At 39.5% G+C, this 14,573-nt stretch overlaps 1 protein-coding gene across 1 annotated transcript in view; it reads left to right on the forward strand.

The window, feature by feature from the left end:
* Positions 1–2,292: 2,292 nt before the first annotated feature.
* Positions 2,293–14,573, forward strand: part of LOC149251898 (uncharacterized) — a 268,925-nt gene continuing 256,644 nt past the window's right edge. Inside the window, exon 1 of the mRNA XM_089459621.1 lies at positions 2,293–2,682. Within this exon, the coding sequence (XP_089315747.1) occupies positions 2,545–2,682 (138 nt within the window). The 5' untranslated portion in view covers positions 2,293–2,544. The remainder of the gene's footprint in view (positions 2,683–14,573) is intronic.

Here is a 14,573-nt window from a genome sequence, read left to right on the forward strand (position 1 = left end):
CTTCATCTCTTCTCTCCTCTAGTTGTTTTTTGGTTAAATCTTCATCGAGGAAGAAGTGTGAGCCTTTCAAGAGTTTCTTTTTGCCCAAAAGCTGTCGTTTGTCTTGTACGCTTGCCATGGTGACTTTTATGGGTCGAGGCCTCTCTTCACATATCCTCCCAACCCTTCTTGCTTGGAAAATTTGCCCTTTCCAATGTAGTTTCTCTTTCAAAAAGTCTCTTGTCAAATTGAGAGTACTTTCATTCTTCCCATAATCTCTTATTCCCCTGATAATAAAGTTTGTTTTCCTATCCTGTCTTTCTTTGTGTTCTATTTCCTGTGCTCTACGAGCACTTGCATCTTCTTTTTCCTTTGTCTTTATGTAACCATTGGCATCTTCAACTCTAACTTTGATTTCTTTTGGACTATCTTTCCCACTGTTCATTTTTGCCTTCTCTTTTGAAATGTCTATTTGCTGAAATACCTGTGTATCTACCTGAGTTTGGTTAGAAATTATCACATCCCTGTTTGTTGTTATTAATCTTTTCATGCTTTACTACGTTATCTTCATGCTTTTCCATTCTTGTTTTCCTGTCTCTAGAGCCTCTTGTAACATTGTTACTTGTTCTTTTAAAATTCCATTACCTTCCATTAGACATCGGTTTGCAACTGTGATCTTTGAAATTTTGCGGTCCCTTTCCTGTTCTCTAGCTTCCAAAATCTCCAACCTTGTCCTCGCCTTCATCAGTTCTTAGACATATAGATCTGATGACCAAGTAAGAGGTGTAGATGTGGGACTGTAAATGATTGATTCTTCTTTATTTTCTTTCTCTTGATCGATTTTCTTCTCATTTGTCCCCATTTAAGGCGAGCAAGCCTACACCTTAAAATGCCCTCATATTGCTTTGCGTTTACGCAAATCCACTTTCCTGTTTTGTTTGTTGAAGCAATTTTGACTTGACCCAAATGATTTGTTTCCACAAAATCTGAAATTTCCTTGCTCTTTACGCCTTGGCTCTTCTGAGCATTTTCCATGTTCCAAGTGTTTACCTTGCACCGATTGATTCCAAATTGTTTAGAGTGCTGCTAGCATGTCATGAGGAGTTCTACTCTGTGCAAGTTTGAATAGCTGCCCCTCCAATCAGTCTGTCCTATCTGTCTGTCGCAGTGACAAACAAGTGGTTCTATCGCTTTCCTCGACCACCATATTGCTTTCTTCGACCACGAATGCTCTGATAAACCCACAAACATGCCGCAAATGTGTTTCTGTCCAGAAAGAAGCCTCGCCCAGTTCGACAGGAACACCGATACAAAGCAGTGTCAACTCTACCTTATGGATTTCTTATCATTATATTTATGGTCAAACTTCATTTCCTTAACACACGTTCACTTAATTTCAAGAATTTTTATTATGCAAAGAATTTTGTGAGATTTCATTGTATAGTGTTTTCTCTTAATCAATTAAGATATAAGTTGTTTAATATTAAAATATTACTAATAATATACGGGGTCAAACTTCATTTCCTTAACCCACCTTCACTTAATTTCAAGAATTTTTATTATGCAAAGAATTTTGTGAGATTTCATTGTGTAGTTCTTAATCAATTAAGATATAAATTATTTAATATTAAAATATTATTAATAATATATAATAATAATACCGAAAAACTGTGCTAAAAGATAATGTGTGCTGAAAGATAATGTACGCGAAAGGCGGAAAATCACCACACACTTGTATTTATTATGAACAAATATTTATACAGAGAATTTTCATTATGCAAAATATTTTGGTTAAAAAACTTAATTAATTAATTAATTAATGGTATACCCGGCAAAATATTTTGGTTAAAAAACATAATTAATTAATTAATAGTATATACCCGGCAAAATATTTTGGTTAAAAAACATAATTATTTTTTAATTATTTGATTAATTAATAGTATACCCCGGCAGTATGCTGCATTGCATATATTTCCATTAATTTTTAAATGCAACTTACACGGCAAAACAACTATTAATTCAATTTTTAGAACATCAAAGTAATTTAATTTTACATTTAATTTATTTATTTTATATAAAATTCTCATATAAAATGACTGTTCCATGCTGCCTTTGCACCCGGCCTGGGCTGCATAGCGAAGCCTTTGCCGTCATATAAGCCATTGTGTGTGCATCTTCAGCACCTCGACGCCGGCATAACACACCGTCACATATGGAGTCCTGGGTGGGTTAGGTGACACTGAGCACGTGACACTATGCAAGGTGTGAGCTCAATGGTAATGGAATCCTGGCTTGATAGGGACCGGGTAATATTTATGACACGACACCATGCAAGACTTGAGTGGAATGGCTCCCAAGATTTACAAAATGTGCGGGGGTACCTTGGCGAGCGATGCCGGTGCGATGGACTGTCACATAGGGAGAGTCCTGGCCTGATTGGTAACATTTAACATATGACGCCATGCAAGACGTAAGCCGGAAGTTCCCAACATTATAAAATGTGCAGGGAAAGGCTTGGCGAGCTACTGGATGGAAATTTGCTTGTTGATTCAGTGAGAAAGAAAGATGGGTTGGACATCAGGCTTCCTGGGTTTCGAACACGGTATCGTGCAAGCACCATTGGGGCCAGATATCTCTGGACCTGAACTTGTCGCTGCAGTCGCCAATGCCGGCGCAATCGGCCTTCTTCGAGCCCCAGATTGGGTACGTTTAATCCTTTTTCACATATTTCTAATTCAATTATAGCTTGTTTTACTGACAAGGCAAGTAACTGCAAGTACGGTTTTCCAGTCACACTGATGGATTAAGCTCAATTCCTCTACTGTCGAATCCATAAATTTGGGTTCTTGTAACTACAATACTTGAACTTCAAAGCAATTCTAGGAAGTTTCGAGTCAAAATAAATTTGAACTGAATTTGTATTTCCAAGCTCAAAGTAGCTTATCATCAGCTTCAACCATAATCTTGAAATCCACAAAATCTACATCGACAAAATTATCGCGTTGTATTTCCTGATATGAACTGCCATTGTTACAATGTAGATCTTTATATTGACTTAATATAAAACTATCGTGCTTTTCCTTCTGGAAAAAAAAAACGTTCTGGCCTAGAAGATAATGGAAATTTCGCCACGATTCTGATAAAATCCCAGAGAAATTTCGCCATGATTCTGATAAAATGCAAGAATTTTTTTGGAAATCCACGTTACCGCTGTGAATGTTGAAAATTTTGGGTGCCAAGAGTGTTTGATATTGGTAAATCTATTTTCACCCTTAAAAAAAATGATTTAAACACTTCCTAATCAATTAAGAAAAAAGAAAAACAAAATTCCAATCATAATGGGCCTGTCCAGCGAAATTGTTGCCTTTGTAGACCAGCCCAAAATATTATTAATTCAATTTCACTTAGACTATCTTTCCAGTGTAAATTGGCCCTAAGTTGAGGAAAATATTGGCTAATTTCTCTCCTGCTCTGCGTTCTCTTAATAAATCTTGTTAGAGTGTGGACTGCTTAGCTCTGCCTCAGAAAAGTAGAGTGGATCTGATTAACTAATCTCTGCCAGATTGAATTGAAGTTGTGATCGAAACCTTCTTTAAAATTAGTTGGCGCTTGCTTTAGGAAAACCTTTAGATCAACCCAATTCATTTTGATTTTATGGATTGACCCTGAACAAAGTTCGTTAACAGATCACAGTGCCACGGATGTAAAGAGTGTTTTGTTCCAAAACTTGGAATCCGGTAATCTCTTCGTGTTTTTTTTGGTTTAAATAAAAATCTGGAAATTGAAAGTGCTAACAGCAGCAGCAACAGGACAGCAATAATGATTGTATCGGCAACACTAGATTCAGTGATAAGAGAAGACAATTCCGGCAATTTACCAACAGTAAATCTGATACCAGATTTTAACAGCACTAACAGTAGGAGAAAGCAACAGTAACGACAAATAGCAACATTGGGTTCGTATGGAACCGGTCGAACCGACTAGATTGGGCAAGTGCTGATCTGGACCGACTTTCATTTGGCTGGTTACCAGTTTTTCAGCCTGGTCTTCGGTTCGGTCTCGGTCTGACCCTCGACCGGTTCCAGTTTCGCGAACATCGAGATTCTCAATCGTATGCATCTTTTTGGAAGCATTGCAATTGTGTCCCTTGGGCCAAGTCTTTTGCAAATGTAGCAGAGCCCCTTTGAATGTGGATCATAAAAAACATAAGGGTCTAAAACTTTGGCTTTTGATTGGCTAATATTCAACTGGAGCGGAGTTGGTTTTCTCATAAACTTTAGAGTCGAATGCTGCAGCTAAACTAGTTTTAAATTGTTTCTGAATAGGCCTTTGCCTGTTGAATAGTCCCGTTCAAGGTACTATGCTTCAAAGCCTTAGCATACCCCTTGATGTACCCTTTCAATCCATCGATATCCATAGCAATCACATGCCTATGAGAAATATTTCCACCAACCGGTTGCCTTGGAAAATTTCCTATAGCTAATATGCCACTATGCCTTGTTGTTTCATGTTCTTGGGGTCTAAGAAGTAGTTTCCTTGGGTATAAGCCTCAATATACTAATAGATTGTTGTTACAAAGTGGTTCTAGGCTAAGTCACCGGATTCGTCCTAAACCCCCTACGAATCCCGAATCCAGCGAATCCGACACGATTCGGTCTGGATTCGTGTCCAAATCATATGACACGTCGTGTCTGTTTCCGACACGTCGTGTCCGAGGTCGTGTCACGATTTTCAAAAGCGTGTCGCGATTTTGGGACACGTGTCCTGTTTCCAGGACTCGCTAAGCTCAGTGCGGGAAAGAAAAGGGCATGTTTGCTCATTAATATTTTCATTTGGCAACTGATTTGTGTTGTTGCAGCAAGGAGTAGAGCATTTTGGCAGCTTCATGATCAAGTCTAGGCCCTAGTATTGATATGCTATTCATGGTAATGTTAAATTCTTAAAGTAAAAGTGACATTCTCCTTAATCTTCATTTTCATCCTTTTACTTAAATTTTTAACATTACCATGAAATGACTCAGGATGTTTGAGAGTGGTTCCGGCCTCATTGGATTTCATATGGAGAAAGTAGAATTTTAGATTTCATTCAAAATCCAGCAGACTTATCAGTTTTTCAAGATTTTAGCATTGGGGGATTGCAGTGTTTCCATTGAATTTTGTCATGTATTAGGGTATGGAACTCGTATTTAATCAAGAGCACAAAACCAAGAGCTTCTGAATATGTCGCTCCCGCTCCCGTTTTCGCTCCCACTCCCCGCTTTCACTCCCGCTCCCAAGTAACACTGTTCCTAATGATATGGGTCTGGACACCACTGTTGAGTTGGCATTGGCCAACATGGATCTCAATGATCTAGTGCTAGAGCCTGTTAGATTTGATGACTTAGAGGGGTCAACCTCCATACCAGCAGATGCAGAGGCGACTATGGATACAGGGGAGGAGGAGGATGCAGAGGAGAGCAATGGGGACCATGATGATGGGGATAGTGATGCTGATTCTGATGCTGATTGATGCCTTGAGGCTTGTATACCTGTAGTTGTTTTATATTTTCTATTTCTATTTGCCATTGGCATTGCACCAACACTACCTATGTAACACATTTTGATTTGATGACTTAATGAGAAAACTACAATTGTCAGTGTGTTTATCTTACTATCTTGTAGTTGTAAGTTGTCTTTCAGTTATGAATTATGAATCATGATTTAAATTTTTAATAGATTTATCATTTATGTGACCAGTACCACTGACATTTATTTGAATTTTGTATGTACTATGCATGCTAATAGCTATAGATGAAGATCTATGTTTGAAATCAATAAATTTGTATCATTAATTAAAATTTGTGTAAGAAATATGATAATATCTAATTTTTAATATATATATATATTTTTAATAAAATAATATATAACGTGTCCTAACGTGTCCTGTTCCGGGGGGTTAGCGTGTCTGAATCCGACACCACGAATCTCGAATCCTACGTGTCCCGAATCCCCGTGTCAGGTGACTTAGGTTCCAGGTGGTTGTCCCATGTTGGTAGCTCGAGTGGTTGGGAGCACGGTATGTTTTCCCATTCACTTCGGTTCAATTTCAAGGGACATGTTTGGTCAGTGGTGACAAGGCTCAAAGAGTAGGTGCCGCCATTTACATGATGTTTGGACCTTTGCTAAGTCATAAGTTATTGGTATATCCAGCTTGTGGGCTTGTTGGATATACTCTTGGTGTTATAGTGGCAGTGGGAAGATTTGATGCCGGGCCTTGCCCAGATTACTCCAATGTATTACTTCACCATGGTTAAAAAAGAAAAGAAAAAAAGGAAAGTGGTCCTAGGTGGTTATTTCTGGTGCATCATCCCCTTGTAGCCCTCCTCCTATTGTTTTTCCAACATTTTCCACCAATCAAATGCTAAGCCTTTAAGGTGTAAAGTGGCAAAGTGAACGTTTGGTGATCCCTTGTAGCGTTTAATTGAAAGAGCACTCCCTCTAACTCCTCACTGTTGAGGAGAAATGATTTTTTGAATATTCATTATACATTCTTCCAATTGCACAAGTCAACTTGACCAGTGGACAAGTTGTTCCAACCATGGAAAAATCGGCCCAATCTAGACCCCAAATGCACTATAAATAGGCATGAAAAGGAGAATTTGTAGCCACTCGCTCAAGTGCAACTTTGATTTTGTTCTAGGGTGGGGAAGGAGCAGTTCTAAGGTTCATACCTTATGAACCAAGTGAAGTGAAGCCGAGTTGGAAGTCTAGTTGAGCTAAAGGAATATGTGTGATATATTTGTTGTACGTGGGCTATAAAAGGGTTTTTCACATAATTCTTTGGGGAAGGTTTTCGATTTTTTTGAGGTCACATGTAGCCCTTGTTGAAGACCGAATTCAGGAGGCCGAGTAGGTCGAGTTTCAGGGTTGGTTAAAGGGTTGAATTTTGGCGTGGAATGCTGAGTTTCAGGTCTGTCTTGAGGGTTGATGTTGATTTGGGGTAGCACCGGATGTGCTCCAGCCACGAAATTTGGTGGAGAGATTGGGGCACATGAGATCTCTAATACCCAGAAAGGGTTTGGGTAGATTCTAAACAGATTAGGAGATATTAAAATAATTAATATTTTTAATGGAGTCCCTAAGTCTAAACTTAGGGAAAATAAAATATTAATGTGTATTAATATGAATCTGTGTTAGAATGGTCCAAAAGACATGGATCAAGCCAGATCTAATCTTAGCCATTGCTTAGGGACTTAATCTCGACCTTTGAGATGTCAACAGAAGAAGTACAAGAGGAGGCTTGAGGGGCACTAGGAGAACACACTGAGGGAGACCAGTCAGTTCAATTTTTGGAGCGGGGTTTGCTGAGAAATTGAACCAGTGGTCTGAAGAGCAGTTAGGAGGCAGCAAGTATGGAACAGAGAGACGGGAGATCAACGCAAAAGAGGCAAACGCAGAACTAGAGGAATCCACGCAGAGGCAGCAGAGACTGCGCAAAGCCAGAAGGGCCTGCGTCATCCACGCAGAGGCTGCAGGAGTGATGCAGAAGCCCAGAGAGGCTGCACAAAGCCTTAGTAGGCTAACGCAGAGGGTTTCAGGCTGACGTAGAGGGTTTCAGGTTGTAGCAGAGGTCAGTAGGGCCTACGCTGGGTTTAGGAAAGTGCTAGAAGTTTGTCTATCTGTGGGTAAGCCAGTTTGGCACCCTGTTGTACAAGAAAATTGCTAAATAATAAAATCCTCCCTTGCTGCACCGATTTTCCCACATTGGGTTTTTCCGGGGACATTAGTCCAAAATAACTTTGTCAATGTGTGCATATTGTGTTACGATGTGATATCTGCAACAATATTTATTTTAATGTTTGTTGAAGTAATTTCGTGAATAACCTATGATGAAATAAGTAGGAAAAGTAAATCAATTGCTGCAGTGATAAAATTTTCACATGGTATCAGAGGAAGTAATCAGAGACAGAAAGGGAAAATTAGTTATGGGTCGAGACCATGATGCAGAGGCATCCACCTCAGGGGACTCATGCAGATTTTCAGAAGATTGCACAAGAGAGAGAGATTTCGATTTCTCTATGTTGGCTTCCAGGTTGGAAGAAGAAGTGGCGTGCATGACTAGTGCTACATCATCAGAAGTATGGTATATAGACAGTGGAGCCTCGTGGCATATGACGGGAATCAAGGAGTGTTTCTCAGAATATCGAGAAGAGAAGATGAACTTTTAGATCACCATGGGGAACAAGGCAAAGTGTACTCCAGTAGGAAAGGGTACCATAGTTTTTTAGACAGAATCGGGAGAGCGGTTCCGTGCCACAAATGTGCTGCATGTGCCAGGATTGGGGATGAACTTACTTTCCGTGTCACAACTACAAGGCAAGGGCTATGACGTCTACTTCATCAAGGAAAAGGTATACGTCAAACACCCGAGCTGGAAAAAGAAAGTGCAGATCGGGATCAAAAGTAATCGGTTGTACAGATTACAACTAGAATCTCCAATGGCACTAATAGGTAGTCATGGGGACAAAGACTTGAACGAACTATGGCACAGAAGGATGGGTCACTTGCACCATGGAGCTCTGAGAATTCTCAGGAGCACTGTAACAAGAGTTTCGGATCTAAGTACGGAACTAGATGATGTATGCAGGGGATGCGCTCTAGGAAAGTATGCCAAGGCGGCATTTCCTAGAAGCAACCATAGGGCCAAGGCCAAGAGTGTACTAGGATTGATACACTTAGATATCTGCGGACCTATGTCCATCAAAGCTCTTAGCGGTGCCGAGTATTTCCTTACCTTCATTGATGACCACTCGAGGAAAACTTGGATCTATTTTTTGAAAACCAAGGATGAGGTTTTCTGTCGATTCAAGGAGTTCAAGGCTCTAGTGGTGACAAGTAAGAAAATCAAATTCTTGCGCTCAGATAATGGTGGAGAATATGTCGATAAGGACTTCACTAATTATTGCGCTAAGGAGGGCATCAGAAGAGAGTGGACAGCTCCCTATAATCCGGAGCAGAATGGGGTGGCAGAAAGGAAAAATAGGACTATTGTAGAAGCAACTAGGGCCATGCTGTATGATCAGGATATGCCAAAATTCCTGTGGGCAAAAGCATGCAACACAACTGTCTACGTTCAGAACAAGACTCCTCATCGGGCATTGGGCAAGATTACTCCAGAGAAAGTCTTCACTGGGAAGACACCTGAAGTCAGTGATTTCAGGATATTTGGGAGTTTGGCATATTGTCGCATACCTGAAGAAAAGAGGAAGAAGCTGGATCAAACTGCAGAAAAGGGGTATCTGGCAGGATATAGCGAGAATGCTAAGGAATACAGGATCTATCTTCCAGGGAGTTGGAAGGTAGTAGTATGACAAGATGTAAAGTTCATGGAGGACAGAGCTTTCAAAAGATCTCGCGAAATGCCTTCCAAGGAGCAGTCGAAAGAGGATTTGTTGGTCATGCCTCCTCAACCAATGGAAGTGAATAATCCTTCCTCAGATCGGGAAGATTCTCAGGATGAGGAAGAGGAGCAAACAAAAGCACCTGTTGGCATAGGAAGAACTAGCAGGGAACTTCGTTAGATTCTGCGTGATGCAGAGAACTTCATCGGAGAGCCAAGGAATAGTAAAAGGGAGCGAAAATAGCCAGACAGGTATCGGGCGTTAGTAGCTCAGGATGGAGAGCCTGCCAGCTTCAAAGAGGCAGCTTAGCATTAGGTTTGGCTAGATGCGATGGTGGAGGAGTATAACTCCATTATGGTAAACGATGTCTGGGAGGTGGTGTCAAGGCCTCAAGACAGATCTGTGGTAGGTTCAAGATGGATCTACAAGATCAAATATGTTGCGGATGACAGTATTGAAAAATACAAGGCCAGGTTTGTGGCTAAGGGGTATGCTCAAAAGGAAGGGATTGACTATGAGGAAACCTTCGCCTCGGTAGCTAGGTATACATCTATTAGGACCGTGATATCTCTTGCAGCCCAGATGGGATGGGAGATCCATCAGATGGATGTCAAGACGACATTTCTGAACGGGGTAATAGAAGAAGAAGTATACATTGAACAACCAGAGGGCTTTGAAACTCATGAGAAGAAGTCTCATGTATGCAGACTGAAGAAAGCCTTGTATGGGCTGAAGCAGGCACCAAGAGCGTGGTATGGTCGAATAGATGGCTATTGGAAAAAGATGGGGTTTGTCAAGAGTGACGTAGATCTGAATCTCTACTATCTGGTCGTAGAGAGCGAGCCACTTATCTTAGTATTATATGTGGATGATCTATTCTTGACAGGATCATCTAGACTCATTGAAGACTGCAAGAAGAATTTAGCCACAGAGTTCGATATGAAGGATCTGGGACGAATGCACTATTTTCTAGGGTTGGAAGTTTGGCAGCAGGAAGGAGAAATCTTCCTTGGGCAAGGAAGATATGCTACAAAATTTTTGAAAAGGTTTGGGATGGGAGACTGTAGACCTATGGCTATGCTAATGATCACCAACTGGAAGAAGATTGATGCATCAGAAGACAAGGATGTCGATCCCACCCTATACCGATAGCTCATAGGGTCCCTGATGTATCTAGTCAATATCAGGCCAGATATTTGCTACACTGTCAACACCCTCAGTCAGTTCATGGTGGAACCAAAGAGGGCTCACTGGGCAGCAGCCAAGCATGTTCTCAGGTATTTACAGGGAACAGTGGATTATGGGCTCTTGTACAACAAAGGGAAGGATATCAGGTTGAGTGGATTTACTGATGCAGATTGGGCAGGAAGTTCAATGAATTGGAAAAGTACCTCTGGGTACTGTTTCAACATTGGATCAGGAATAACCACCTGGTGCAGCAGGAAACAAAAGTCTGTGGCTTTGAGCTCGTCTGAGGCTGAATATGTGGCAGCAAGCACAGCTTCGTGTGAGGCCATATGGATTAGAAAACTGTTGGTAAACCTATTTAGAAGAAATGTGGAGGCGACCAGGATCATGTGTGATAATCAGAGTTGCATCAAACTCTCTGAGAATCCAGTATTTCATGACAGGTCAAAGCATATTGATATCTAGTGTCACTTTGTCAGATATTGTGTCCAACGTGGAGTTGTACAGTTGAGCTACACTCCTACAAGGGAACAAGTGGCAGATATCCTCACCAAGGCCCTTGGAAAGTCAAAATTTGACTACTTCAGGGGAAAGATGGGGATGGTAAAGAACCCCTTTCAGAAGTAGTGTGTTAGCAACACGAATGAAGAGGGAGTTGTAGTGCAGATGCAGTGTTGGGAGAAAGGACCAACAACAATACAGATGCAAAAGAAGGTGCAATGCGGATGCAGTGCTGGGAGAAAGGACCAGTAGCAGCACGGATGCAGAGGGAGCTGTTGTACAGATGTAGCAGTGGCAGTGGCAGCACCATGGGCAGCAGTACAGGATGCAGCAGTGCAGAGGATGTTGGGCAAGAAGGCCTAGCATCAACACAAGTACCGATGCCGGATGATCAAAGTAATACTTAGTGAGGAGTATTGCTAGAGCATAGTCCTCGCTAAGAGGGAGTGTTGATTTAGGGTAGCATCGGATGTGCTCCAGCCACGAAATTTGGTGGAGAGGTTGGGGCACATGAAATCTCCAATACCCAGAAAGGGTTTGGGCAGATTCTAAACAGATCAGGAGATATTAAAATAATTAATATTTTTAATGGAGCCCCTAAGTCTAAACTTAGGGAAAATAAAATATTAATGTGTATTAATATGAATCTGTGTTAGAATGGTCCAAAAGACATGGATCAAGCCAGATCTAATCTTAGCTGTTGATTAGGGACTTAATCTTGGCTGTTGAAATGTCGACAGAAAAAGTATAAGAGGAGGCTTGAGGGGCACTTGGAGAACACACTGAGGGAGACCACCCAGTTCAATTTCTGGAGTGGGGTTTGTTCAGAAATTGAACCAGTGGTCTGGAGAGCAGTCGGGAGGCAGCAAGTACGGAACTGAGAGACAGGAGATCAACGCAGAAGAGGCAAACGCAGAACCAGAGGAAGCCATGCAGAGGCAGTAAAGACTACGTAGAGCTAGAAGGGCCTGCGTCATCCATGCAGAGGCTGTAGGAGTGACGCAGAAGCCCAGAGAGGCTGCGTAGAGCCTCAGTAGGCTGACGCAGAGAGGCTGCGCAGAGCCTCAGTAGGCTGACACAGAGGGTTTCAGGCTGACGCAGAGGGTTTCAGGCTGTAGCAGAGGTCAGTAGGGCCTACGCTGGGTTTAGGAAAGTGCTGGAAGTTTGTCTATTTGTGGGTAAGCCAGTTTGGCACACTATTGTACAAGAAAATTGCTGAATAATAAAATCCTCCCTTGCTGCACGAATTTTCCCACATTGGGTTTTTCTAGGGACATTAGTCCAAAATAACTGTGTCAATGTGTGCATATTTTTGTTTCTGTATTACGATGTGATATCTGCAACAGTGTTTATTTTAATGTTTGTTGAAGTAATTTCATGAATAACTTATGATGAAATAAGTAGGAAAAGTAAATCAGTTTTTGTAGTGATAGAATTTTCACAGTTGAGTCCTGGTGTTTTTGTGATCGAGTTTAAGCCTATCTTGGAGGATGAGTTATGGTGCATTGAAGGTCAAATTCAAGTCTAGTTTGAGGCCAAAGTTGTAGTCCTATTATAGACCAAGTTCTGGTCTGATTTTTAAGGTGGCCGAGCTTTGTTGAGAACTGTTGCAAGGATCTTTTGAGCTCTAGTCTATTGTTGCCTCTCTGTGAGAACAAGATGAGTTAAGAGTTGTTGAGCAAATATTTAAAGTATACTTTTTTACTTGAGAAAAGAAACCTGTACTTCCATTCATATTGAAAAAAAAATACATTTTGTATATGCACTCATGATGAGTATATTCATCAAGAATTTGCCCAGATCTTTGTGTGGCAAAAATTCAACAAAAAAGATATTGTTAGATCTAAGAATTTTGTGATCCATAATGTTGATATTAGTCTTTCGGATTAATCACATCGTTAGGATTAGGTCGATGTTTCGAACCAACTAATGTGGTTCATCCTTGGGACAAGGTGAGAAATCAATAGATCTGAGGGAATAAATAGCAAGGATGCATCACTGCCCATAGTTAGCCATTAGGTACTTTGTTAAATTGTTTAATAATTTAGTTAGAAATTAGCTGTTATGTAATAAATAAATATTTCATTTCGATATTATAAATTGCTAATATTAAATTTGGTTAGAAACTAGTTGTTATGTAATAAATGAATATTTCATTTCGATATTATAAATTGATAATTATATTAAATTTTATAATGATATTATCTAGAAAATATTATAATATTATCTAGAAATAATTAATTTTATAATATAGTTTGTTAGGGTTTGACTCATTAAATTGTTTAACATTAGAAACTAGCTGTTATGAAGTAATTAAATATTTAAATGAATTATTTAAATAAGTCAGACCCTAACAAATTATATTATTTATAGATAATATTGCTATTTAACATTTTAAATAGCAATATTATCTATAAATAATATAATTTGTTAGGGTCTGACTTATTTAAATAATTCATTTAAATATTTAATTACTTCATAACAGCTAGTTTCTAATGTTAAACAATTTAATGAGTCAAACCCTAACAAACTATATTATAAAAATTAATTATTTCTGGATAATATTATTAGAAAATTTAATATTAATTATTAGTTTATAATATCGAAGTGAAATATTTATTTATTACATAACAACTAGTTTCTAACCAAATTTAATATTATCAATTTATAATATCAAAACAAAATATTTATTTATTACATAACAACTAATTTCTAACTAAATTATTAAACAATTTAACAAATTACCTAACGACTAATTTTCAACGGCTAACTCTGGGCAATGATGCATCCTTGCTATTTATTCCCTCAGATCTATTGATTTCTCACCTTGTCCTGAGGATGAACCACATTAGTTGGTTCGAAACGTCAACCTAATCCTAATGATGTGATTAATCCGAAAGACTGATCTCAAAAAAAGATACTTTTACATGTATGCTTACATTCTACAAACAAAAAACAAATAAGAGAAATAAAAGATATAATATACAATGCGAAAAGATAAAGTGATGTAGACATCACTAGGCTTCCCCTTCTTTTTTTGGATCTGCTGTCATTCCCTAGGATTGGGATCCACAGGTACATGGCCAAAGCACCCATCATTGACTTTGGGGGGCTTTCTTTGTAGAAATTCCACGAAATACTGCAATTGCTAATATGAACAATCTGAAAACAATTTTCTTTTCTTATAGACACAAAATTTCTCTACTAGATGCATCAGAATAGGAATAGAAATAAAAGCACAATTCACACAATAGAAGAACACAAATTTTCTAGGGAACCCAATTGGCAAAACCCTCGCTTGGTTGAGAATATTATTAAAGAAGAATAAACTACAAATCTCTTACAAATAGCCCTACTTCAATAGAGAATACAAACTGATCTCTCAACCTTGAACTAGGCTTGAAACAACCCTGCAAGAATGCTGATATGCTTCCCTCAACCAACCCACACTAAGACCGAAATCCTTTCGCATTCCTTAGCAAATAGTTCCCTATTTCCTAGCACATTCGAGGCCCTAAAATGTAGG

The sequence above is a fragment of the Pinus tabuliformis genome, chromosome 7, assembly GCF_031772625.1.
Source record: "Pinus tabuliformis cultivar Carrire ecotype Pingquan chromosome 7, CPIR1, whole genome shotgun sequence".
NCBI lineage: Eukaryota > Viridiplantae > Streptophyta > Pinopsida > Pinales > Pinaceae > Pinus > Pinus tabuliformis.